A 27,761-nucleotide genomic window follows, 5' to 3' on the forward strand; every position below is an offset into this window, starting at 1 on the left:
ACCTAGCTTCATCTCTATTGGCAATGTCATTAGGGCTTTTGTTACCCCAGATACCCTCTCTGTGGCTGGTCACAAAACAGCCAGTGTGTTTTTTTTTCTCTCACTCATTCAGACACAACACAAGACAGACACCATGTAAACAAACACCCTGTTTATAAACACCCATGCATGAGACTTTCCTTTGACCTGCAGGTGTGATATGCACATTGAGATGTTGAGAACAATGCTGAGCATGATCAGAGTGTGTGTGAAAGTTGCAGTGATGTCAGGGTGTGGTGAGGGATAGTGGAGTGGCTGGCCCCTGTGTGCTTTGTTTTCTAGAACTGTCCTGGAACGAGACCAGCCAGGCAGCAGAACAATGAGCGTGATCATGTCTATGGGCTTCGGACCCTGTCCAGCCATAACCACACTCATCATGGAAACCAATGGAAGCCTGTAGTTATGTGGCGTACAACTCGCATGGTTTTATGTTTATGCCACTCTCAATAGATTTCCGCATCGTGTGACCTCACTGTATTTATTCCCAGGCTGACCCATCTCTTCTGGGACAGGTAGGAACCAGGCATGACAGACTGGAGGTATTGTTAGGATGGCTGACTGGGTCCTCACTGTGCTGATCTGTATGTGGGTGGGGGGTGTAGCAGGGTAACCATCCGAGGCTGAACACTAGAGTAAAGGAAGGAGAATGTGTCGCTTACCTGTTTCCTGTTTACAGCATGATGCCCTTGATGAGAAGGATCCTCTTGAAGGTCTGTGTCTGTGTATGTGGAATGCTTGTGCGGTTAGTGTCGTGTAATACCACTTATACTTAAATATGTTTTGACACAGTATATGATTTGTGTATAAGAAATAGTTATTACTATAAAATGTACTGAATATGGCACAGAAACTCAAGTAGTGCTTCATCAATTTGGTCGGTCCGAACTAGCGGTCTCTAAATTTCGTCAGCCAGTGATTGTCAAGCAAATAACTGTCGGTCTCACGGTAGTTGCATGACGAGAGGCTAATGATGGTTTGAAAAAAGTTGCTTGAAAGACATGAGCTCTGCTTTGTTTTTTTTGCGCAGCCTGTACACACTACATCAGTCTCTCATTCACAATTTGACAAGCACTTGATAATGCCTCGAATTTCACAGCGACATCCCCTTTGTGGCTGAAATGCACCCCCAAAAAATCCGGAATGCTGAGTTGTCCTTCTCCCTGAGTGAAGACGCAACTAGGCGCCTCCTTATCCAATTCCGAGGTGCATATTGAAGATGTTGGAAGAACTGTCCACATTTACTTTTTGTCAGCCAACAAGATGAGTAGGCCTAACAAACAGTAAAAGCACTAGCCTATGTCAATCTACTATCCCCCATAGTACAAAGGTCGACCTATTCTATTCTGTGTAAGAAATAAATATTCCAAACATAGTCTGGGACAGTTGTGGGATGTGATAAATCCCAAATTAATACAACCACTAGCATCAAAATACTTTTTTATGCAATAGGCTGTCATTGTAAATAAGAATTTGTTCTTAACTGACTTGCCTACTTAAATAAAGGTAAAAACATTTATGCAATGTGGCTGACACAACAGATCAGAATGTTTTAGCTTAAAATGTTGATAAACTATTAGGCTATTTCTTCACATTATAAGCGCAGTAATGTGCACACGGTACTAGGCTATAAGCATGAATGTTTCATTAGCAGAAAACACCATTATCAAAAGTGACCGCAAATGCAATTATGATTTTAATATCTTCCCCAAACTTGAAACTCACACGCTGCTTATATATGCCAGTTAGGCTCTACACCCCTTGTAAAGCGGATTAATGTGCTTAATTATATTAAGTTATTTGGCCACTTTAGTTGTGATACAAACCTCATTAAAACATATAGGCCTATGGGCTAGGCTACATGAGGTGTGTGTGACTATGATTTGAACAAGTCGCAAAAAAAATGCATTGCTTCTTATGCTGGGCATCATAATATCAGTCATAATATATAATTCACAGGTGATAGACTAATATTGTCACCCATCAGACTATTCTTGATTTAATCTTGTCTTTACATATACTAAATAATATGTGACATTTTGATTTAGAATGGACCATTATCATGCCCCTGTATCGACACGGGCAGCGGGGAAAAAATACGTCATCTATGCACTTAAATAGCAAATGGCGGACACTTTTCCCCGTGGTTTATTTCCATGCCATCCAGGTAGGCTATACCCCTGTTGTAAATATAAGCAATGTGCTTAATATTAGGAAAGTTGTAAAATAAATATAGTAGGCCTAGCCTATGGAAAGCTGATGGCAACCTCCTCTTTTTAGTAGAGGCCATCACTCTGTTTCTCATGCATTTGCATAGCCTACAGAAATGTTGTGCGACATGAACTCATGGGCTCTCATGAAGTGTTTTATTCGAATTTAGATTACATTTGCATTGATGTCAGAGTGATTTAGAGGGAAAATAGAGTGCTGAGTCCCAGGCAGTTAGCAAGTTTGGTAGGCTACTAATGAACAGCATCAGAGCTTGGAGAAGCCGTGACTAAATTACCGTGACTAAAACGTCATGTGGAATTTGACTGCCTTCATGACTCGTGACAACCGGTGTGGGGGTAATACGGTCACCGCAACAGCCCTAGTCCGGACCAAGTCTCTTTCACAAGTTTGAACATCAAAGTACAGCACAGTGGAGTAGATTACAGTAGAGTTTAGTACAGTACAATGCAGTACATTATAGTGTACTCTACTGAACTCTAGTCTACTTTGCTCTACTGTACTGTTCTGTCCAAACTTGAGCCCAACTGTGCTTTATGACTACTATGATTTCCCATTGTAGCCAATTCAATTGCAGAAATTGTTATTGATTATGTAAAGCAATTTTGAGTTTGAATCACTTAATAATTAATAAACAAAATTGATATCAGTAATAACACTAACTAATTGCTAGGTCTGCCTTTACTTCTGTGAACTTTCATTATTCTCACTCGTCATGAGGCAGAGAAATGTCTCCCAAAATAAATGTTGCTATTAGTTGGCAAGGGTCTTTACTTCCACATTATTTTGTTTTGATGTATTTCTAATACCTTAAGACTTTTTTGGTAGATATCAAGTCTTTCCTTATTCCACATTTTTAGAATGGTTGAAAATGTACTGTAGATGTGCCTTTATTTCTCAAAAATATAGACTCTTAGCTTTAATTTGACACCCAATTTGACATGCTCCTATGAACTTCACATGTTGGTGCTCATGGGTCCTTTTAGATGGAAAGGACCAGCTGTGACTGCTGAATCCTGACTACCACTCCTGCAAGTCCAAAATGAGCCTTGGCTTCCTTCCTTAGGGCCGGGATGCATCTCTGTATCTAAGGAACTGATATCAGTGCTGCTGACCAAATACGACAACACTGATAAAACTAAAGGGTCTGGCCAAAACCGCACTGCTCAGTAGAACTGTAGCTGCCACAGACTAAAACTACACTTTAGAATGCCATTTCATGTGTGGGTAACAGCCGGGCTGATCCTGTGTCTTGAAGCTAAAATATCTGTGCCTGAGGCCTGCCAATAGTTGGCCCACCCGAGGCTGCCTAACCTCACAGGGCCTGTCTCTCTGTGTTGGGCTCTTGTCCTGGCTGAGTCCCTGGTGATTGGTGTGTGTTTAATCTAGTCTCAATCACTCCCTTTTTTCTTCTATCAAAGAGGACCTTGTTTTGGGCCCTGTGTGATGGAGATGTCACTAATGCTGAGACAAAGTCCCCAGTGTCAGGGCCTGGAACGCCACTGCTGAATACTCACAATGAACTCAGAGAGACACTCACACACTGGAAGTTTATCTAGGAAAGCTCAATCTTCTCACTTATGTTTATTTTTCTCTGTCATCCCCCGCACTACTATCCTCCTTGATACAAGTGCAGATCACATGGTCAATACTTTGTGTTGTGCCCAGGCAGCTCTAGAGGAAGAGCGTGGGTGGTAGAGAACAGAGATAGTGGGCAGGCAGCTCTAGAGGAAGAGTGTGGGTGGTAGAGAATAGAGATAGTGGGCAGGCAGCTCTAGAGGAAGAGTGTGGGTGGTAGAGAATAGAGATAGTGGGCAGGCAGCTCTAGAGGAAGAGTGTGGGTGGTAGAGAATAGAGATAGTGGGCAGGCAGCTCTAGAGGAAGAGCGTGGGTGGTAGAGAACAGAGATAGTGGGCAGGCAGCTCTAGAGGAAGAGCGTGGGTGGTAGAGAATAGAGATATGGTGGGCAGGCAGCTCTAGAGGAAGAGTGTGGGTGGTAGAGAACAGAGATATGGTGGGCAGGCAGCTCTAGAAGAAGAGTGTGGGTGGTAGAGAACAGAGATATGGTGGGCAGGCAGCTCTAGAGGAAGAGTGTGGGTGGTAGAGAACAGAGATAGTGGGCAGGCAGCTCTAGAGGAAGAGTGTGGGTGGTAGAGAACAGAGATATGGTGGGCAGGCAGCTCTAGAGGAAGCGTGTGGGTGGTAGAGAACAGAGATATGGTGGGCAGGCAGCTCTAGAGGAAGCGTGTGGGTGGTAGAGAATAGAGATAGTGGGCAGGCAGCTCTAGAGGAAGCGTGTGGGTGGTAGAGAACAGAGATATGGTGGGCAGGCAGCTCTAGAGGAAGCGTGTGGGTGGTAGAGAACAGAGATAGTGGGCAGGCAGCTCTAGAGGAAGCGTGTGGGTGGTAGAGAATAGAGATAGTGGGCAGGCAGCTCTAGAGGAAGCGTGTGGGTGGTAGAGAATAGAGATATGGTGGGCAGGCAGCTCTAGAGGAAGCGTGTGGGTGGTAGAGAACAGAGATAGGTGGGCAGGCAGCTCTAGAGGAAGCGTGTGGGTGGTAGAGAACAGAGATATGGTGGGCAGGCAGCTCTAGAGGAAGCGTGTGGGTGGTAGAGAATAGAGATAGTGGGCAGGCAGCTCTAGAGGAAGCGTGTGGGTGGTAGAGAACAGAGATATGGTGGGCAGGCAGCTCTAGAGGAAGCGTGTGGGTGGTAGAGAACAGAGATAGTGGGCAGGCAGCTCTAGAGGAAGCGTGTGGGTGGTAGAGAATAGAGATAGTGGGCAGGCAGCTCTAGAGGAAGCGTGTGGGTGGTAGAGAATAGAGATAGTGGGCAGGCAGCTCTAGAGGAAGCGTGTGGGTGGTAGAGAATAGAGATAGTGGGCAGGCAGCAGTAATGTGTTTTCAGTCTGTACTGTGTCACTGTTATCCCTGGATCTTCACTGGCCTTTGTTTCCAGTGTGGAAGCAGTGACACACAGTACCCTCACTGCTTCATCACAGGAAGAGGGAGGGAATATGAAGGTGCACAGAGCAAAAGGGACAGGGGGAGAGGTAGGGCAGTGGGAGGGCAGGCCTACAATACAGAAACACTTCAACTGCCTTTGACATTTAACATTTTAGTTGCTTAATACGTTATGGCAGATGCATTAAGGCAAATTATGGCATGTTGAACGTTAGATAATCAAATGAATGTTGACATGTAAAATCATTTGAATCTGCAGATTTGCTACAAACCAAAACTTGCTGGTACTTTTTTAATCCAAAAACAATGCACTTCTGTGTCTTATGCTAGAGTGGCTTTGGACATCACTGTTCATGCAATAGAGAGATGCACAGAGAAACATCTCTACAAGGCATTAGATTATATTTTTCTTACATAATCTCTTCAAGAGCTCTTAGGGGTAGGTTGATAATAAAATGCTTTGATGTGAAGAACTGGTATTTTTGCCAGGAGGGTGCAGCTTATTAGGTAACATGTTTAGGAGAAAAAAGCCAGTTTGATTCACAAGGCTCAAGGTGCACCGAACCAAGAGTGCATGGACCTAACAAGATTTCAGGAACTTGTATTTGAGAAAAAAACATTGCATAAGAGTTCTTGTGAAAGAACAATGCCAGTAGAAACAGGGTTCAATTATACAAATTCTGCTCTGCTCATTTTGTTATGGTGTTTTCCTGCAGTTCCCAGACAGAGTAGCCAAACTGTCCCCCTTTTGTGTGTCGTTGTGCAACCTTTAAAGCCTTCCCCTTCCTTTGCATCTGCAGGGAGTCCCTCCAAAGCTGTCTCCACCATGTCCCTTTCCGTGCGCCCATCGCGCCGAGTCATCTCCAGATCCATCACTAGGAGCCAGTCCTTTGCCGGGGTCAACTCCCACGATAAGCCCTACAGGTGAGGACACTCCCTCTGATAAGGTCAAGTGTACATTACTGTTATAGACCTTACTGGTGAGTACACATCTACGTTGACTTTCTACACATTCAGCAATGCAGCTCTAGGCTACTGTTCTCAACAGTGGAAGATTTGTGATACACACTCATCTATTTGACACACACACCATAGACTGTGTGTCTACTTTCGAGCCCCACCTGACAGGACATCCTGTAAAGCCCACACTTCCTGAGGCAGCGGTACTGGAGGCCTCTCCTTTCATGACGAGGGCAAAATATTTATTGTTCATTGTAATTTTCCTGCCTTCAAAGCTGAGTTTTTAATAGGAGCATATGGTCCCTGGGGGGGAGCTTTGGTCTATCAACAAAGTGATCATCAAAGTATTGTCGGGTAGAATGGAGGAAAATGAAGGTCTCGAGTTATTTATTAATGAAGGTCCATCTGCCAGAAAACAAGACAGAATGGAGTCAGAATATTAAAGGAAGAACAGAGAGAGGAGAATGGAGTCAGAATATTAAAGGATGAACAGAGAGAGGAGAATGGAGTCAGAATATTAAAGGATGAACAGAGAGAGGAGAATGGAGTCAGAATATTAAAGGATGAACAGAGAGAGGAGAATGGAGTCAGAATATTAAAGGATGAACAGAGAGAGGAGAATGGAGTCAGAATATTAAAGGATGAACAGAGAGAGGAGAATGGAGTCAGAATATTAAAGGATGAACAGAGAGAGGAGAATGGAGTCAGAATATTAAAGGATGAACAGAGAGAGGAGAATGGAGTCAGAATATTAAAGGAAGAACAGAGAGAGGAGAATGGAGTCAGAATATTAAAGGAAGAACAGAGAGAGGAGAATGGAGTCAGAATATTAAAGGATGAACAGAGAGAGGAGAATGGAGTCAGAATATTAAAGGAAGAACAGAGAGAGGAGAATGGAGTCAGAATATTAAAGGAAGAACAGAGAGAGGAGAATGGAGTCAGAATATTAAAGGAAGAACAGAGAGAGGAGAATGGAGTCAGAATATTAAAGGATGAACAGAGAGAGGAGAATGGAGTCAGAATATTAAAGGAAGAACAGAGAGAGGAGAATGGAGTCAGAATATTAAAGGAAGAACAGAGAGAGGAGAATGGAGTCAGAATATTAAAGGATGAACAGAGAGAGGAGAATGGAGTCAGAATATTAAAGGATGAACAGAGAGAGGAGAATGGAGTCAGAATATTAAAGGATGAACAGAGAGAGGAGAATGGAGTCAGAATATTAAAGGATGAACAGAGAGAGGAGAATGGAGTCAGAATATTAAAGGAAGAACAGAGAGAGGAGAATGGAGTCAGAATATTAAAGGATGAACAGAGAGAGGAGAATGGAGTCAGAATATTAAAGGATGAACAGAGAGAGGAGAATGGAGTCAGAATATTAAAGGATGAACAGAGAGAGGAGAATGGAGTCAGAATATTAAAGGATGAACAGAGAGAGGAGAATGGAGTCAGAATATTAAAGGATGAACAGAGAGAGGAGAATGGAGTCAGAATATTAAAGGATGAACAGAGAGGAGAATGGAGACAGAATATTAAAGGAAGAACAGAGAGAGGAGAATGGAGTCAGAATATTAAAGGATGAACAGAGAGAGGAGAATGGAGTCAGAATATTAAAGGAAGAACAGAGAGAGGAGAATGGAGTCAGAATATTAAAGGATGAACAGAGAGAGGAGAATGGAGTCAGAATATTAAAGGAAGAACAGAGAGAGGAGAATGGAGTCAGAATATTAAAGGAAGAACAGAGAGAGGAGAATGGAGTCAGAATATTAAAGGAAGAACAGAGAGAGGAGAATGGAGTCAGAATATTAAAGGAAGAACAGAGAGAGGAGAATGGAGTGTGTATGCTTGAGTCACAGGAGCATGAGTTTGTACTAAATAGAGAGACAGAGTAAAGAGAGAGAGAGAGGGAGAGAGAGTGCATCAGGAGATACCGAGGAAGAGAGGAAATCCATCTCTTACATTTGGCACATTGCAGAAAAAATACAAATATTCCTTCTGCAGCCTACATATGAGAAATGCATTAATATGAAGCAGTTACTAGAGTTCTATGTCTGGAGGAAAGGTGTGTTGACTGATCAGGCAGTATCTTGCTGAAGAGAATATGAGCAGCCTAGACAGACGCATCTCTCTTCCGTAGCCCATTGACTGGCCTGTCATCTGTGAAAGAGGAGTCTTGCCTCAAATCGATTACCTGTTGCATTTTATAAAGTGATATTGATTATTTTATTCATCAACTCAGAACGTTATCATCACCCCTGACTGTGCACATCCATGCTTCACTGCTCTGGTAGGGTGGGTTGGAGATGGGACACTCCAAACATGTCTTTGGCCTGTTCTGTATGAATGAAACTTATCTCCATAGCATGTTAAAGTCCCTCTTACTTGATTCCATCAACTCACCAACAGTCACAGTGATTGAAGCACTACAGCTTCAGCAGCACAGTTAGAAAAAGGCTTTGTGTGTTGTGTTTTAGGAACCTGTCGGTGTTCAGCACCCCGAGGGTCACCAGGAAGCCCTCCAGAGCCAGTAGGATGTTCACCCTCTCCGCCAAATCCCCACCGCCCAAGGTGCCACAGCCAGAGAGGCTGGATGAGGTCTACGAGGCTCTGAAGAGAGGCCTGCAGTGAGTACACATATGCTTTTGCACAAAACATTATTGTCATGCATGCCTGCTCAGACAGACAGGAAATTGACCTGCCATGTGTCTGTCTCAGGTCTTACCTGCAGGTGCACCAGATAGAGCTGGATAGCCTGAGCCGACAAATGAGGGAATCCAAGAGGAACTCTCGTCTGGTAGGTACCACCATGTCTTGAATCTGCCATAAAATGGCTGTACGCTCACTTGACCTTGTAATGGTTTTTACTGGACTGTATAGTCATGTGATTTTCTTGTTCCTTTTCAGGGGTTTCTCTATGAGCTGGATAAGGTGAGTTTGACCCTGTCTTCTATATTATTCACCCAATCTATTGTACAGTATCACACAGTAATCATATGCTTTATCCAAATGTTTAGGTCTTATAAAATAATCAGACAGCAATCCATTGGTCCCAGATTACATTATATCCATTATTTGAGCATCATTTTGAAAGAGGAGTCCTTGTGTTTCTTCCAACAGCAAGTGAAGGTGGTTGAGAGGTTTATGCGACGGCTTGAGTTCCATCTAAGCAAGGTAAGCCGTGTGTTTGTGTGTGTGAGAGAGCGAACGGAAAATGATTGTGTGATTGATTGGTAAGTTGGAAAAGTGCAACGTTTATTTATCTTGGGTGTGTCGGATAGAAATTGATGTGGGAAGGCGTGTTAATAAAAATTATGTAAGCTACATACATTATGTAAGCTACATACATTATGTAGGTTTTCATTTTATTACGACTGAGTTACCCACACACTACAGCAGGCCTCAGACAGAAAGGGCCTCTAACAATGATTATGTGTGGGTGTTACTGGCAGGCTTCAGTCTATGGGTAAGGTCCAGCAGCTCTTGGCTTATTCACTGTGCTTATGAATTAGTGACCATTGAGAGTGCTGCCCTTTAGCTTTTAAAACAAGCCCTGTGTTTGTACACACACACACACACACACACACACACACACACACACACACACACACACGGTATGCCTGGACATGGTTCACTAGCAGGGGGCGGCCTCATGCTAGTCTCACATTCTTGGCTTATTTTCGAAGAGTTTTAACCCTATCCTGGGAGAGCAGTATACTGACCAGGCTGTTAACCTGACACAGCTGCAGCAGCACAGGAACACATCCTCCTCCTCGTCTTCCTCCTCCTCGTCTTCCTACTCCTACCTTATTGATGTATGATTAGTTTTTGTTTTACAAGCAGGGGGAGCCTCACCTCCTAGGGGTCAAATGTCATGGCCCATCACCTAGGTAAGGAGAGCAGAGGGTTTATTTTGAATTTGAAAGTAAACTTAACCACTTGTTGATCTGCCCTTCCCTTTCCTGCTGACAGTTAGGCTGATATCCCCTCCCGAAGGAAACAGCAGTGTTTGGTTATTATTCTGAAGGTTCCTTGAGCGGTCTGTCTCAGGGCTGGTTTGGTGGTGGGGGGGGGGGGGTCGAGTGCAGATGTGCAAGATATTAAAATGTTTCTGATAAAATAACGGTGTTGACTGCTTTTAATCGATAGATTAGACTACAACAGATGTGTCATAGTTGAGATGTTCCTGAACAGGGCCTCCCTTGTGGGGCACGTAGTTCCTCTGGGAGAAAGAGAGAGCGGGAGGGAGAAAGAGAGAGCGGGAGGGAGAAAGAGAGAGCGGGAGGGAGAAAGAGAGAGAGAGCGGGAGGGAGAAAGAGAGAGAGAGCGGGAGGGAGAAAGAGAGAGAGAGCGGGAGGGAGAAAGAGAGAGAGAGCGGGAGGGAGAAAGAGAGAGAGAGCGGGAGGGAGAAAGAGAGAGAGAGCGGGAGGGAGAAAGAGAGAGAGAGCGGGAGGGAGAAAGAGAGAGAGAGCGGGAGGGAGAAAGAGAGAGAGAGCGGGAGGGAGAAAGAGAGAGAGAGCGGGAGGGAGAAAGAGAGAGAGAGCGGGAGGGAGAAAGAGAGAGAGAGCGGGAGGGAGAAAGAGAGAGAGAGCGGGAGGGAGAAAGAGAGAGAGAGCGGGAGGGAGAAAGAGAGAGAGAGCGGGAGGGAGAAAGAGAGAGAGAGCGGGAGGGAGAAAGAGAGAGCGGGAGCAGTTGGTGAGCGATGCAGATGAAGGCTGCCCGGCTGAGTCTGCCTCAGCCTCACGGTAACAGTCAGTAACCACCTCCAGATGGATAGAGGGGGCTGATTGGGATGACAGAGGAATCAATCTGGCTCTCCCTCTCTCCAGCTCTGCCTGGCTCTCCCTCTCTCCAGCTCTGCCTGGCTCGGCCTCTCTCCAGCTCTGCCTGGCTCGGCCTCTCTCCAGCTCTGCCTGGCTCTCCCTCTCTCCAGCTCTGCCTGGCTCTCCCTCTCTCCAGCTCTGCCTGGCTCTCCCTCTCTCCAGCTCTGCCTGGCTCGGCCTCTCTCCAGCTCTGCCTGGCTCGGCCTCTCTCCAGCTCTGCCTGGCTCGGCCTCTCTCCAGCTCTGCCTGGCTCGGCCTCTCTCCAGCTCTGCCTGGCTCGGCCTCTCTCCAGCTCTGCCTGGCTCGGCCTCTCTCCAGCTCTGCCTGGCTCTCCCTCTCTCCAGCTCTGCCTGGCTCTCCCTCTCTCCAGCTCTGCCTGGCTCTCCCTCTCTCCAGCTCTGCCTGGCTCTCCCTCTCTCCAGCTCTGCCTGGCTCTCCCTCTCTCCAGCTCTGCCTGGCTCTCCCTCTCTCCAGCTCTGCCTGGCTCGGCCTCTCTCCAGCTCTGCCTGGCTCGGCCTCTCTCCAGCTCTGCCTGGCTCGGCCTCTCTCCAGCTCTGCCTGGCTCGGCCTCTCTCCAGCTCTGCCTGGCTCGGCCTCTCTCCAGCTCTGCCTGGCTCGGCCTCTCTCCAGCTCTGCCTGGCTCGGCCTCTCTCCAGCTCTGCCTGGCTCGGCCTCTCTCCAGCTCTGCCTGGCTCGGCCTCTCTCCAGCTCTGCCTGGCTCGGCCTCTCTCCAGCTCTGCCTGGCTCTCCCTCTCTCCAGCTCTGCCTGGCTCTCCCTCTCTCCAGCTCTGCCTGGCTCTCCCTCTCTCCAGCTCTGCCTGGCTCTCCCTCTCTCCAGCTCTGCCTGGCTCTCCCTCTCTCCAGCTCTGCCTGGCTCTCCCTCTCTCCAGCTCTGCCTGGCTCTCCCTCTCTCCAGCTCTGCCTGGCTCTCCCTCTCTCCAGCTCTGCCTGGCTCTCCCTCTCTCCAGCTCTGCCTGGCTCTCCCTCTCTCCAGCTCTGCCTGGCTCTCCCTCTCTCCAGCTCTGCCTGGCTCTCCCTCTCTCCAGCTCTGCCTGGCTCTCCCTCTCTCCAGCTCTGCCTGGCTCTCCCTCTCTCCAGCTCTGCCTGGCTCTCCCTCTCTCCAGCTCTGCCTGGCTCTCCCTCTCTCCAGCTCTGCCTGGCTCTCCCTCTCTCCAGCTCTGCCTGGCTCGGCCTCTCTCCAGCTCTGCCTGGCTCGGCCTCTCTCCAGCTCTGCCTGGCTCGGCCTCTCTCCAGCTCTGCCTGGCTCGGCCTCTCTCCAGCTCTGCCTGGCTCGGCCTCTCTCCAGCTCTGCCTGGCTCGGCCTCTCTCCAGCTCTGCCTGGCTCGGCCTCTCTCCAGCTCTGCCTGGCTCGGCCTCTCTCCAGCTCTGCCTGGCTCTCCCTCTCTCCAGCTCTGCCTGGCTCTCCCTCTCTCCAGCTCTGCCTGGCTCTCCCTCTCTCCAGCTCTGCCTGGCTCTCCCTCTCTCCAGCTCTGCCTGGCTCTCCCTCTCTCCAGCTCTGCCTGGCTCGGCCTCTCTCCAGCTCTGCCTGGCTCGGCCTCTCTCCAGCTCTGCCTGGCTCGGCCTCTCTCCAGCTCTGCCTGGCTCGGCCTCTCTCCAGCTCTGCCTGGCTCGGCCTCTCTCCAGCTCTGCCTGGCTCTCCCTCTCTCCAGCTCTGCCTGGCTCTCCCTCTCTCCAGCTCTGCCTGGCTCTCCCTCTCTCCAGCTCTGCCTGGCTCTCCCTCTCTCCAGCTCTGCCTGGCTCTCCCTCTCTCCAGCTCTGCCTGGCTCGGCCTCTCTCCAGCTCTGCCTGGCTCTCCCTCTCTCCAGCTCTGCCTGGCTCTCCCTCTCTCCAGCTCTGCCTGGCTCTCCCTCTCTCCAGCTCTGCCTGGCTCGGCCTCTCCCTGTACATTAAAATTTAAAGAGCTGCTTTCTTTTCTTTTTTTCTCCTTTCCTTTTTTTACCTCGTTTCCCCCCGTGGAGCAATGGCGTCTCTGTGGCCAGCCCGATGTGTGTGCATGTGTGTGTGTTTACATTTATGTGCTCATGTTTTATACTATACGAGTGTGTGTTTGAAAGTGCAATATGGGAGCCTACATATGTAAAGTTCTGTGCCAGAGTACAGTCATTTATTGTTTGTAATTCTTCAGTCTGCTCTGCTCAGTGCTTCTGCAATGCAGAGGATTTGGTGGCTCCCCCTCTGCTCAGTCTCCCAGTCAGCTCCACAGGGGAACACTTTGGCTTTAATCATCACATCTCAATGGAGAAGCATTGGCCAAATGGCCATGCTGGACGTCTGCAGACTTGTCCTGTTAAATATGGTGATTTTCCGCTCGTCTGACCTTTGGTCCTGTTTGACCTCTACACACACAGTGACCCCTGACCTATGCCTATTGCCTACTTAGTGTAGCTTTATTCCAGGTTAACCTCTCTCTCCCAACGCTGATGGGTTAGGCAGGCTGTCCAGAACCGTGTTTCACTAGCTAGTAGTTTAGCAGGTGGCTTTGTTTTTGGCTGCTGTGAGTGAAGTTAGAGGAGACGTACAACATTACTCACTCCAAAAATCAGTTATTTCATCTTAAACACACATCAGCTAGTGTTTCATCGTAAACACACATGGAGGGTAGTTTTACGTAACAAAGAGGATAGTCTTCAAAGCAACATGTTGAGACCGTATGAGTGGGTCATCAGGAATGCAGTTAGAGTGCTGTTGTGTGGCGTCGTGGCGTCGTGGACCAGACAGGTGGAGCTAGCGCTCTGTGATCATCAGGAAATGGAGGGAATATGACAGAAGGTGAAGAACGAGGGGGGGGGGGGGGGTGGTGCTCTCAATGCTATCAGAATGAAAAGGATTGTGATGCACCCTCTCACATACTCATAAAACACATCTCCCGTGGAGTCGGCTTTAGTGAATGGAGCTCGCGTGGTTTTTGTCTGTTTACTAATTCATTAAGGCTGGCGTGTGAGCAGCAGCTCAGCGAATGTATCCACACAGACACTGTGTGGGCCTGACATTCTGGGTCACTCACTGTGATGAATCAGGGTGTCTGAAAGTGGGGAGACAGAGGGGGAGATAGTGGGGTGTCATTTAGTGAATGAGGCTCCGTGCTGGAAGCGATGTGCACTGATTCAGAAAATCTGGGAAAAGTCATAACACACTTATCCCGTAACCTGAAAACAATTTGTGATGTTCTGGACAGGGTGAATAAAAGTTTAATCTGTAAGAGTCTGCTACACTGTTATTTGATGGGACATGCAGACAGTGTTGTTTTTTGTGTGTGTCAGAGATTGTATGTTTTGTATTTTTTTAGGTTGTACGTTATCTGTCGTAGATTGTCAGCTTTTGTGTCACTGGGAGTTAGTATGAATTTTATGGAACCTTTATTTGAACAGGGAAGACCTAGGTCTCTTTTTTACAAATGCTCCCTGTATATACAACATAATTGTTTTAATCTGTTGTGTTTTTAATATACATTAAAGCGGAGTTAACCAGTCCTGTGAATGGGTTAGGCATCTCGGGCATCTATACTCTTCAACCAATCGCTGCCCGCACCCGCCTGCCCGACTAGCATCACTACTCTGGACGGTTCTGACTTAGAATATGTGGACAACTATAAATACCTGGGTGTCTGGTTAGACTGTAAACTCTCCTTCCAGGCTCACATTAAGCATATACAATCCAAAATGAAATCTAGAATCGGCTTCCTATTTCACAACAAAGCCTCCTTCACTCATGCTGCCAAACATACCCTCGTAAAACTGACTATCCTTGACTTCGGCGATGTAATTTACAAAATAAATGGGGGGGGGGGGGGGGGGGAAATCAAAAGTAACAGTCAGTATCTGGTGTGGCCACCAGCTGCATTAAGTACTGCAGTGCATCTCCTCCTCATGGACTGCACCAGATTTGCCAGTTCTTGCTGTGAGATGTTACCCCACTCTTCCACCAAGGCACCTGCACGACCCTCACCCTCCGATCCAACAGGTCCCAGACGTGCTCAATGGGATTGAGATCCGGGCTCTTCGCTGGCCATGGCAGAACACTGTCATTCCTGTCTTGCAGGAAATCACACACAGAACGAGCTGTATGGCTGGTGGCATTGTCATCCTGGAGGGTCATGTCAGGATGAGCCTGCAGGAAGGGTACCACATGAGGGAGGAGGATGTGTTCCCTGTAACGCACAGCATTGAGATTGCCTGAAATGACAACAAGCTCAGTTCGATGATGATATGACACACCGCCACAGACCATGATGGACCCTCCACCTCCAAATTAATCCCGCTCCAGAGTACAGGCCTCGGTGTAACGCTCATTCCTTTGACGATAAATGCAAATCCGCCCATCCTCCCTGGTGAGACAAAACCGTGACTCGTCAGTGAAGAGCACTTTTGCCAGTCCTGTCTGGTCCAGCGATGGTGGGTTTCTGCCCATAGGCGACGATGTTGCCGGTGATGTCTGTTGAGGACCTGCCTTACAACAGGCCTACAAGCCCTCAGTCCAGCCTCTCTCAGCCTATTGCGGACAATCTGAGCACTGATGGAGGGATTGTGTGTTCCTGGTGTAACTCGGGCAGTTGTTGTTGCCATCCTGTACCTGTCCCGCAGGTGTGATGTTCGGATGTACCGATCCTGTGCAGGTGTTGTTACACGTGGTCTGCCACTGCGAGGACGATTGGCTGTCCATCCTATCTCCCTGTAGTGCTGTCTTAGGCGTCTCACAGTACGGACATGGCAATTTATTGCCCTGGCCACATCTGCAGTCCTCATGCCTCCTTGCAGCATGTCTAAGGCACGTTCACGCAAATGAGCCGGGACCCTGGGCGTCTTTCTTTTGGTGTTTTTCAGAGTCAGTAGAAAGGCCTCTTAAGTGTCCTAAGTTTTCATAACTGTGACCTTAATTGCCTACTGTCTGTAAGCTGTTAGTGTCTTAACGACCGTTCCACAGGTGCATGTTCATTAATTGTTTATGGTTCATTGAACAAGCATGGGAAACATTGTTTAAACCCTTTACAATGAAGATCTGTGACGTTATTGGGATTTTTACGAATTATCTTTGAAAGACAGGGTCCTGAAAAAGGGACATTTATTTTTATGCTGAGTTTATATGTTTTTTAACTTCTATGGGCTAGGTGGGACGCTGTTGTAAATTTCATCAAAGTTTATGATGAGTATTTTTGTAGATTGATGTGCTCATTCACCGGAAGTTTTGGAGGCAAAACATTTTCTGAACATCACACGCCAATGTACAATGGGGTTTTTGGATATAAATATGAACTTTATCTAACAAAACATACATGTATTGTGTAACATTGAGTCCTGGGAGTGTAATCTGATGAAGATCGTCAAAGGTTAGTGATTCATTTTAGCTGTATTTCTGGTTTTTGTGACGCCTCTCCTTGCTTGGAAAATGGCTGTGTGGTTTTTCTTGTCAAGGTGACGTCCTAACATAATCTAATGCTATGCTTTCGCCGTAAAGCCTTTTTGAAATCGGACAATGTGGTTGGATTAACGAGAAGTTTATCTTTAAAATGGTGTAAAATAGTTGATTGTTTGAGAAATTTGAATTATGATATTTTTGTTGTTTTGTATTTCGCGCCCTGCTATTCCATTGGCTGTTGGCGAGGGGTCCCGCTGGCGGAACGTCTGTCCTCAACAGTTTTTAAGCAGACCGGAATGTAATTGGTTGGCCCTTGTGGATTTCTTGTTGTCTACTGCTAGCAAAGCATCCAGGACTTATTTTTCTGTAAATAGCCTAAAAGAAAAGCTTTGACTGATTTCTCTGATCATTCAGCAAGTTTCCCCTATCAGCATCCAGCTCAATATCATTGTGAATAGGCTTAGAAGTTATTTCAAAGACAGAGCCCGCTGAAATAAAATGGTGATTAAATACATCAATGATGCCGTTTTTACACATAATGAGGGCAGTGTCTGTATTAATTTGTTGTGGCAGAAAGGAGGATTTCACATTTTTCCAGAATTTAGCAGGGTTCCTATTACAATCTGAAAGAGCAGTTACATAATAATCAGATTTATGCTTTCTGATTTGTCTTACACAATGATTCCTCAGTTGCTTAAAAGCTTGCCAGTCCGGGACTAAGCCTGTATTCCTGGTCTTGATCCAAGCATCATCTCTGTTACGAATGACTTCTGATAATTCCGGAGTGTTCCAGACATTCCATCTGCCTTTTAACCCTTCATTTTTTGAAGAGAGCATGATTACCCACAAAGAATTGAAGACATCTGCAAAAAGGCTCAAAGATAAATCAGGTTCAGGTATAGCTGAAGTACATTCAAGGTCACTAAAATAAAGATGATGTAAAAAAGCCTGACTGAAGGTTTTTAAAGTTCCTCTTTGTGCTGACACGAGGCTGAGATTTTTCTATTCTCACATTTCTAACACAAACAACTGGGGAATTGTCACTAATGACACCCCTATAACGGTTATGGATACATTTTTTCTTAGACAAAGGCTTGAAGATAATAGCTCTAATTTTTGGGCAAGGGAAATACATTTCAGTAAAGAGAGAAATATGTTTTAATAAGAATGGCCTCTCCACCACCTCTACTCTGTATGTCAGCTCTGAACACATTATAACCCTCAATATTAATATCAGTCCAGAATGTCCCCAGAGATCCAAGTTTCAGTCAATACCAGAATGTCCGGATTAGTCTGCTAGGCGCAGATCTTGATGTAATCCAGTTTAGGAATTAAGCTCCTAATGTTCAGGTGCATCACCCCAAGTCCTTTTTACAATTTTTAAAGTCACATGGCGTCTCCAATTCAAACGAGCTATGTTCAATAGGTGGTTGCAGGCCCTGTCTGATGGTTAATATTGATATAGTTGGTATGGCTATAAGATTGTATAGAACTGCACCATTTGGTCTATCCCTATTTAGTAATAGAGGAAAGGGTAGAAATTGCAATTACTTTTCCAAGGTTAGCACCATAGGGCCTGAGGCCGCAGCCAATGTCAATATGGGCAACTCTGAGTAACCAATGATAGAATGTTATAAACTGACTTACATGGGCTTTGGTTGCTATCGTGCAACAGAGTTACACATGGAATGAACAAAACATAGTCAATAATACAGTAGAAAAAAAAGAAAACAAAAGGTCTATATACAGTGAGTGCAAATTAGGTAAAATAAGGGAATTAAGGCAATAAATAGGCCATGGTGGCAAAGTAATTACAGTATGGCAATTAAACACTGGAATGGTAGATGTGCAAAAGATGGATGTGCAAGTAGAGATACTGGGGTGCAAAGGAGCAAGATAAATAAATATAGTATGGGGATGAGGTAGGTAGATAGATGGGCTGTTTACAGATGGGCTATGTACAGATGCAGTGATCTGTGAGCTGCTCTGACAGCTGGTGCTTAAAGCTAGTGAGGGAGATGGGAATCTCCAGCTTCAGAGATATTTGCAGTTCGTTCCAGTCATTGGCAGCAGAGAACTGGAAGGAAAGGCGACCAAGGGAGGAATTGGCTTTGGGGGTGACCAGTGAGATATACCTGCTGGAGCGCATGCTACGAGTGGGTGCTGCTATGGTGACCAGCGAGCTGAGATAAGGCGGGGCTTTACCTAGCAGAGACTTGTAGATAACCTGTAGCCAGTGGGTTTGGCGACAAGTATGAAGTGAGGGCCAGCCAACGAGAGTGTACAGGTCGCAATGGTGGGTAGTGTATGGGGCTTTGATGACAAAACGGATGGCACTGTGATAGACTGCATCCAGTTTGTTGAGTAGAGTGTTGGAGGCTATTTTATAGATGACATTGCCAGTTTTACGAGGGTATGTTTGGCAGCATGAGTGAAGGATGATTTGTTGCGAAATAGGAAGCCGATTCTAGATTTAATTTTGGATTGTAGATGCTTAATATGAGTCTGGAAGGAGAGTTTACAGTCTAGCCAGACACCCAGGTATTTGTAGTTATCCACGTATTCTAAGTCAGAGCTGTCCAGAGTAGTGATGCTGGATGGGCGGGCAAGTGCGGGCAATGATCGGTTGAATAGCATGCATTTCGTTTTATTTGCGTTTAAGAGCAGTTGGAGGCCACGGAAGGAGAGTTGTATGGCATTGAAGCTCGTCTGGAGGTTAGTTAACACAGTGTCCAAAGAAGGGCCAGAAGTATACAGAATGGTGTCGTCTGCGTAGAGGTGGATCAGAGAATCACCAGCAGCAAGAGCGACGTCATTGATGTATACAGAGAAGAGAGTCGGCCCAAGAATTGAACCCTGTGGCACCCCCATAGACTGCCAGAGGTCCGGACAACAGGCCCTCCGATTTGACACACTGAACTCTATCAGAGAAGTTGTTGGTGAACCAGGCGAGGCAATCATTTGAGAAACCAAGGCTATTGAGTCTGCCAATAAGAATGTGGTGATTGAGTCGAAAGCCTAGGCCAGGTCGATGAATACGGCTGCACAGTAATGTCTCTATCGATGGCGGTTATGATATTGTTAAGGACCTTGAGCGTGGCTGAGGTGCACCCATGACCGGCTCTGAAACCAGATTGCATAGCGGAGAAGGTACGGTGTGATTCAAAATGGTCGGTAATCTGTTTGTTAACTTGGCTTTCGAAGACCTTAGAGATGCAGGGTAGGATAGATATAGGTCTGTAGCAGTTTGGATCTAGAGTGTCACCCCCTTTGAAGAGGGGGATGACCGTGGCAGCTTTCCAATCTTTGGGAATCTCAGACGATACGAAAGAGAGGTTGAACAGGCTAGTAATAGGGGTTGCAACAATTTCGGCAGATAATTTTAGAAAATTATCATTTTTACTGCCAATATTTGTCTATGGAGATTGCATGGACGTGTGCTCAATGTTATACACCTGTCAGCAAAGGGTATGGCTGAAATTGCCGAATCCACTAAATTGAAGGGGTGTCCACATACTTTTGTATATATAGTGTATATGTGGGAAAATGAGGTGCAGGAGGAGGTCGTAGACCAATAAGAAAGCCAACAACAGGAAGCAAAGGTGTGTGTGTGTGTGTGTGTGTGTGTGTGTGTGTGTGTGTGTGTGTGTGGCCAGTGGAATGTCACCATATGGAGTTCCACTGTATTGCAGTCGCTTCTTAATTTTCCAGACACACTTTTTTCAGAGGTCGTTAAAGTGTCAACAACGAAAGGAAGGATTATGGTGCAATTACATGCTTTATGGTTCCATGATAATGGAAATCTAATGTGTCACCACTAAATGGATTACTATTATTGAAAAGGTTTCATGAAGAGAGTTTTAGGGTGTACAGTATGTTTTAATGTTTGGTGAATAAAACATACAAAAAATATATAATAAAGATATACAGTTGTATAACCACTGTAAAGAACAAATGAAAGTAACCATCCATGTGTTTTGTCCTCCTCAGATTGACGAGCTGTATGAGGCCTACTGTATGCAGCACCGGCTGAGGGATGGAGCCAATAAGATGGTGAAGGCCTACACAGTCTCCCAGGGCAGCCGCGAGGCCAGGGAGAGCCTGTCTGAGGCCAACAAAGGCTACAAAGAGTACACAGAGGTGAGGGGTGAGAGGAGAGTTGATCAGTGAGGGAAAGAAGGGAGGGAGTACCAGGATAAGATGTACAGGAAGCCGAGGACAGAGTCATTTTCCTGAGACAGAGTTCAAAGACTGTAGGGTAACCTGACTAAGAACAGGTGCTCTCGTTCTCCCAGAGCTTTGCTCTATGATATTAGTACAATGATTGTAGTGTTGACTGACTAATGTTTTTGCTTTGAAGGCTTTTCCATAACATTCTTTCTTTCTTTCTTTCTTTCTTTCTCTCTCGCTCTCTCTCTCCCTCTTTCTCTTTCTTTCTCGCTCGCTCTCTCTCTCTCTCGCTCCCTTTCTTTTTCTCGCTCTCTCTCTCTCTCTCTCCTGCTCTTTGTAGAACATGTGCATGTTGGAGAGCGAGCTGGAAAACCAGCTAGGGGAGTTCCATGTTAAGATGAAGGGTACGTTCATGTCAGTGTTTCTATACTCTTCGTCTGTTGTGACTCCGGACCCCAGTGTACCTTCGCTTCCTGTTGGTCTATCCCAATCAAACGGTTGCATTGTAAGATTGTTTGTTTGCTTGTATGTGGTCATGAAAGGTTTTTGTTTGTGGCAGGTCTAGCAGGGTTTGCACGGCTTTGTGCTGGGGACACGTATGAGGTGAGTTAATTTTTTTCTCTCTCCTTTTATCGCTCTCTCCCTCTCTCTCTGTTCCCTCCACTCTTGCTGTCCTTGCAGGAGTAGTTTCTGCATGGCTGCCACAGCGTCATCATTCTAAGCGTTAGTGCTGGTGGAGGGAGGGAGTGAGGGAGTGTATATGCTACGGTAACATGGCCTCTCAGAGCTGGGCTATCTGCAGACTGCAGGAGGAGGGTAATTGGAAAAGGAAAGGCGTTAATGTGTCAGCACTCCCTCCGTCTGTTTAACATGCATAGATTTAGTGATGATTGACAGCATAATCAATGTGAGTCAGTGGCACACTCCATTCCCTCGCAGGGAGAAGGCACCTATAAACACAACCTCCCGTGCTGAACTCTGCATTCAGCACAAACACAAATGACTCAGCGAAGGCTTAAGAATGAGCAAATGTGTGAAGACCAAGATAAATGTGACAGTGACTGGCTCATTGTGTGTTTCTGTTATTCCATATTGAACGTAAACCTGACCCCTGACCTTTTAGATCTTTATGAAGTATGGGCGGCAGCGCTGGAAGCTGAGGGGAAGGATGGAGATCAATGGCAAGCAGGTGTGGGACAGCGAGGACATGGTCTTTCTGCCTCTCATCACAGAGTTCCTATCAATAAAGGTATGAAGCAGCATATCCTGGCTTAAAACTAGTATACAGATGAACACACAGAGACCGTCACTCTCACACACAGAGACCGTCACTCTCACACACATTCACTTTGTCACATCTGTGTGTGAAGCGAAGGCTCAGAGGTAATGGATATAACAGCTCAGTGAGAGGAGAGGAGAGCAGCTGGATATCTACTTGTTTTTCTCCCTCACTGATTTCATTACTTCCCCCAATCATGACAAGGGATCGGAAAGTCAGGAGACACAGAATGAATGAACACGGGGGGTTTGGAGAGCAGGCATCGGGACGGAGTGTGGAGAGCAGGCATCGGGACGGGGTTTGGAGAGCAGGCGTCGGGACGGGGTGTGGAGAGCAGGCGTCGGGACGGGGTGTGGAGAGCAGGCATCGGGACGGGGTTTGGAGAGCAGGCGTCGGGACGGGGTATGGAGAGCAGGCGTCGGGACGGGGTTTGGAGAGCAGGCATCGGGACGGGGTTTGGAGAGCAGGCGTCGGGACGGGGTTTGGAGAGCAGGCGTCGGGACGGGGTTTGGAGAGCAGGCGTCGGGACGGGGTATGGAGAGCAGGCGTCGGGACGGGGTTTGGAGAGCAGGCGTCGGGACGGGGTTTGGAGAGCAGGCGTCGGGACGGGGTATGGAGAGCAGGCGTCGGGACGGGGTATGGAGAGCAGGCGTCGGGACGGGGTATGGAGAGCAGGCGTCGGGACGGGGTATGGAGAGCAGGCGTCGGGACGGGGTATGGAGAGCAGGCGTCGGGACGGGGAATGGAGAGCAGGCGTCGGGACGGGGTATGGAGAGCAGGCGTCGGGACGGGGTTTGGAGAGCAGGCGTCGGGACGGGGTATGCAGGCGTCGGGACGGGGTATGGAGAGCAGGCGTCGGGACGGGGTATGGAGAGCAGGCGTCGGGACGGGGAATGGAGAGCAGGCGTCGGGGACGGGGTATGGAGAGCAGGCGTCGGGACGGGGTTTGGAGAGCAGGCGTCGGGACGGGGTATGGAGAGCAGGCGTCGGGACGGGGTTTGGAGAGCAGGCGTCGGGACGGGGTATGGAGAGCAGGCGTCGGGACGGGGTATGGAGAGCAGGCGTCGGGACGGGGTTTGGAGAGCAGGCGTCGGGACGGGGTATGGAGAGCAGGCGTCGGGACGGGGTATGGAGAGCAGGCGTCGGGACGGGGTTTGGAGAGCAGGCGTCGGGACGGGGTTTGGAGAGCAGGCGTCGGGACGGGGTTTGGAGAGCAGGCGTCGGGACGGGGTATGGAGAGCAGGCGTCGGGACGGGGTTTGGAGAGCAGGCGTCGGGACGGGGTTTGGAGAGCAGGCGTCGGGACGGGGTTTGGAGAGCAGGCGTCGGGACGGGGTATGGAGAGCAGGCGTCGGGACGGGGTATGGAGAGCAGGCGTCGGGACGGGGTATGGAGAGCAGGCGTCGGGACGGGGTATGGAGAGCAGGCGTCGGGACGGGGTATGGAGAGCAGGCGTCGGGACGGGGTATGGAGAGCAGGCGTCGGGACGGGGAATGGAGAGCAGGCGTCGGGACGGGGTATGGAGAGCAGGCGTCGGGACGGGGAATGGAGAGCAGGCGTCGGGACGGGGAATGGAGAGCAGGCGTCGGGACGGGGAATGGAGAGCAGGCGTCGGGACGGGGAATGGAGAGCAGGCGTCGGGACGGGGAATGGAGAGCAGGCGTCGGGACGGGGAATGGAGAGCAGGCGTCGGGACGGGGTATGGAGAGCAGGCGTCGGGACGGGGAATGGAGAGCAGGCGTCGGGACGGGGAATGGAGAGCAGGCGTCGGGACGGGGTATGCAGAGCAGGCGTCGGGACGGGGTTTGGAGAGCAGGCGTCGGGACGGGGTTTGGAGAGCAGGCGTCGGGACGGGGATGGGGTTTGGAGAGATTTAGATCATACCAGAATCACTAATTGTGATGTGTCTTACTATGGTTTCCTAGGTGACAGAGCTGAAGAGCCTGGCCAATCATGTGGTGGTGGGGAACGTGTCATGTGAGACCAAAGACCTCTTTGCTGCTCTACCCCGGACGGTGGCCGTGGACATCAATGACCTCGGGACCATCAAGCTAAGCCTAGAGGTCACCTGGAAGTGAGTGACTATCACATCAGTGTGGTGAACTGCTTTAAGTGGATACCACCACTAGTGCACAAACATGTATTTGTGTGTGGGTCTAGTATTAAGTTTCTGTACCCTTTTTATCTCTCTGTCAGCCCTTTCGACAAGGATGACCAAGCCTCGGCCGCCAGCACTGTCAACAAACCCCCCACGGTGAACAAACGCTTCTCCACCTACAACCAGAGTCCTCCTGATACCCCCTCCTTACGGGAACAGGCCTTCTATGTGAGTACCCTGACTAACCCTGTGCTCTAAACAGTGTCCTCTTTCTTAATATGGTCCATAATCCATGGAGTAATGAGCTGTAATATGGTTCTTCGAATGAATCTGAGTGATAGCCCTCTCAACCCATTTAATTTCCATCCATGGCACCAGAAGTCTCCTGCTGTCATCTCATCCAGTCTACCTGAGGCACTCTTTGATGAATGATTTTCCCATCTGAGACAGTAACTGTCACATGATTCAAAACGCAGCATCACATGATGCAAAAGGCATCATACCGACTGTATTTCTGTATTTTCAAAGTTATATCTTAAGCTTGATTGCTGACAGGCAAAACATTTTGGGACTATATCAATAATGGACTTAATGAAACAAGTACCAAAATAGCTATTGGGTGAAGTTTTCCTTTAAGGGAGTGTCTCAGCTATAGTTAGTTATGTTCATAATGGAGCACAAAGCTTGCTACAGTTCTACCAGCTGTACTGAGCCTTCCTCCCTGGTGACTCACTGATAGCCTGCCACAAGGTTAATCTGCTGCCAGGTATCCAGGACATGTTCTGTAATGCAACATGTTGTCTGTCAGTGGTGGTTGTTGTGCTGTTAAGATGCAGCACTAGAACCTCAGGAGGTTTTCTGCACACGTCCGCTGGTTCACGAAGCTAGCAGGATGTATTGGTCTGGTTTGTCAATGGGCCAGCTAAATACTCCAGCACCGATTTGTCTTAATTCAATAACTTGATTGAGTTAGGGTGAAGAGAACGACTGTGTCGTCTAGCTGTGATGTGTAATTGCATTGGTCCACTAGTGGACCTTTCTCACGGCCCTCTCCTGCTTTACCTGGTGGTGTAAAGACGGCTCCTAGGAGCCTGTCAAGGAGCATGATGTCCCCCAAACACCGCTGGTCCCTGCTGGAAGTGTTCCGTGACACTCTGGCTGAGAGACTGTCTCAGAGCTGCTCCTGCAGTGATGTCTCCTCAGTCCACCTGGGCTCTGCTAACATGCAGACTGACGTAAGTGCAGTTAGCCTCTACAGACATCCCACTAGATCCCTCAGTAGTTACTAGTTAAAGGTGTGGTATTTGTGGTAGAGCATGGTAATAGAACCTCCGTAGAGGAACTCACAGTAGGTCTTTGTAGATTGTGTTGTGCTGTCAATTGTTGTTTAGAATCTCTGTACGGTTGGCCACTATAGAAGCTCTGTGTTTATGGTTAGATGTTATGTTCCTTGTTGGGTTTTAAAATGGTTTTTAGTAGTATTCTCAATGACCGAGAGCGCTGGGAAACAGACGCAGCCTCCAGCTCTCAATATGAAGCGTGTATTTGTTCTTATTGTTCCAGTGAGATGGGGCCTGGATGCCTAGCGAAAGCAGAGGCCTGATAAATGAGATGTTAATTAAAGGGAGCAGGGAGTTTGTTTGCTTTCTGGGCCAGAGGCCAGGCAGCTATGCTCTGGTTAATAATGTTTGGCATTGGTTTACAGGGGCCCTCAGCCCTCTGTCTGTCTGACTCTGTTATACTGAATGTCTGCTGGACTAGTCCCATCTTCAGAATTTGATGGCAGTGTCTCCATTTGACTTTGTCACCCTTGTGCTCTTCCTCCCTCCCTCTCTTTTTTTCTCTCTCTCCCTCTCACTGTAGAACATGCTGAGGAGGCAGGAGGAGATGGAGAATGGCACAGCCTGGTCTAACTCCTCGGAGTCGTCAGATGACTCGTCCAGCCCCCAGCTGTCCCTGGGGCTGCGTCACGCCAACAAGAATCTGGTCCAGCTAGAGGTTCAGGCTGCCGCGCCCTCCATTGAGATCTCCTTTGCTCCCCGAGACTCTGCCACCTCCACCCCTACCCGCTCAGCCAAACCGGAGGATGTGCAGAAGGAGGAGCCAGACACTGGAACAGCAGGGAAAGAGGAGGATTCTGGGAAACAGGCTGTGCCTAACGGCCAAACACGTTATTCACGCTCCCTCAGCCATATCAGTGAGAACAGCGTCGATGGCGTACTGATGGACAGGTCAACTTGCGAATCAGTGGAGCCCTCTGAGGCCACCTCCCTGCAGTCTGGGATCTCTATAAACGATATTGAGATGGAGATGCCTGCTCGGGCGGAGTCAGCCCCTGTCCCAGCTGAGACTGTGGTGGTCGGGGAACCATCTGAGCCACTCGCCCCAGCTACTGTCACCGTGGTGGAGAGCAGGCCGGAGAGCAGGTATTCTGCAGTGTCTGTAGAGTCAGACACAGGGTTAGAGGTTGTTTCAGGGGCTGTTTCAGAGGTAGAGCCAGAACTCCAGAGCTCTGCACCCGCTAGGACTGATGCTGTGTCTCTGCAAGGTGCCTCTCTGGATCTCAGGGCAGACTCACAAGCACAGACCCAGAGCACAGAGGAAATATCATACACTGCCCACAGGGCAGTGGTGGTGGAGGCCGAGAAGCCTGGGCCTGTAGTAGAGGCCAGCCCCACAGAGGGTGAGAAGCAGCAGGCTGTGGACAGTGAAGTTGAGGAAGCCCTGAGTGCAGTCATTGCCTCTCTGGATGACTACAGGGGACAGTTTCCTGAGTTACAGGTCCTGGAGCAGGAGCTCAGACTACTGGAGGAGACATTAACGGTAAGTTATAGCTGTGTGTGTGTATATGTCTGTGTAGTGTGTACATATATGGCTCTGACTCGTGTGTTTTATGTTGTACCTGACAATGGAAATGACCACTTCATAAAAGTGAGGGGGACGTTGGTGGGGGCTGAGTAGATTTCAGAGTTCCAGAATCCCACAGTTCCCTGTGGGATTGGGATCAGGGTGCGGAACTTCCTGCCCTTTAGCTCAGTCTAAATGTTTCCATCTCACAATGCTGCAGCGGGAGATGTGTGTACTGTCGCTGGGCGGTCGTCAGCCTCGTTCACGTACACACACCCACCTTCTTCCCAACTGAGACACAGATAAGCATCAGAGCTCACTGAGCCAAACCCTCTGACAAGAAGATAGGAAACACAGATACATTTGAGTTTCTCTATTATTATTCATTTCATCACGACATAATTTTAAGAACACACTGTTTTGTTCCCAGATACTTTCCTCAGATGATCCTTTTCCAAATACGGGGTGTATTCTTACAATCAGGACTTATGGCAGTGATTTGGATTGCTGAAAAATGTTTGCTTTTGTTACTGTGTGTGTGTGCTGTATGTTTGAGTACGTGTGTGCATGTGTGTCTGTCTCTCTATAACATGTGTACGTGTGTTCTGAAGGGCCATACATGCAGTTGTTCGTCCAGTGTCCAGAGTCTGGCGGTGGAGACGGCTCTCGGCAGCTTTGACTTCCTCAATACCTCAGACCTGGAGGATGAAGATGAGGAGGAGGATGGGGAGAAAAGGAGTGTGACAGACAGGTCAGGGTCCATAAAATGGCCTCCCTCTCTATGTTCCTTCACAGTCAGTTTTAAAGATGAGAAGTTTTGCTGGTAGAGTAGCTAGTTGGATTTCTGTGTGGTTACTTACTCCCATCTAGTGGTGAGCCACTGTAACACTCATTTAAATATGCTGGACGTTAGTAAGGATAAGAAAAGTTAATTGGTATTCTGAATGATAATGCCCTCATCTGATCTAAAGGTGGCATGATATGTAGAG

At 48.0% G+C, this 27,761-nt stretch overlaps 1 protein-coding gene across 6 annotated transcripts in view; it reads left to right on the forward strand.

Annotated features, from left to right (window-relative positions):
- ripor1 (RHO family interacting cell polarization regulator 1) overlaps positions 1 to 27,761 on the forward strand; it is a 135,275-nt gene that overhangs the window by 102,288 nt on the left and 5,226 nt on the right. For 5 of the 6 annotated variants that reach the window (XM_014149065.3, XM_014149064.3, XM_082962676.1 and 2 more), the window contains exons 2-14: positions 6,030 to 6,153; positions 8,661 to 8,810; positions 8,902 to 8,980; positions 9,091 to 9,114; positions 9,304 to 9,357; positions 20,370 to 20,519; positions 20,890 to 20,953; positions 21,109 to 21,152; positions 21,673 to 21,798; positions 23,753 to 23,901; positions 24,024 to 24,153; positions 25,789 to 26,748; positions 27,384 to 27,523. In XM_014149065.3, the coding sequence (XP_014004540.1) occupies positions 6,056 to 6,153; positions 8,661 to 8,810; positions 8,902 to 8,980; positions 9,091 to 9,114; positions 9,304 to 9,357; positions 20,370 to 20,519; positions 20,890 to 20,953; positions 21,109 to 21,152; positions 21,673 to 21,798; positions 23,753 to 23,901; positions 24,024 to 24,153; positions 25,789 to 26,748; positions 27,384 to 27,523 (2,168 nt within the window). In that variant the 5' untranslated portion in view covers positions 6,030 to 6,055. Of the gene's footprint in view, positions 1 to 647; positions 750 to 6,029; positions 6,154 to 8,660; positions 8,811 to 8,901; positions 8,981 to 9,090; positions 9,115 to 9,303; positions 9,358 to 20,369; positions 20,520 to 20,889; positions 20,954 to 21,108; positions 21,153 to 21,672; positions 21,799 to 23,752; positions 23,902 to 24,023; positions 24,154 to 25,788; positions 26,749 to 27,383; positions 27,524 to 27,761 lie in introns of those variants that run through there. The other variant, XM_014149060.3, reaches the window with a different exon arrangement.

This window comes from Salmo salar, chromosome 16 (assembly GCF_965601325.2).
Source record: "Salmo salar chromosome 16, fSalSal1, whole genome shotgun sequence".
Lineage (NCBI taxonomy): Eukaryota > Metazoa > Chordata > Actinopteri > Salmoniformes > Salmonidae > Salmo > Salmo salar.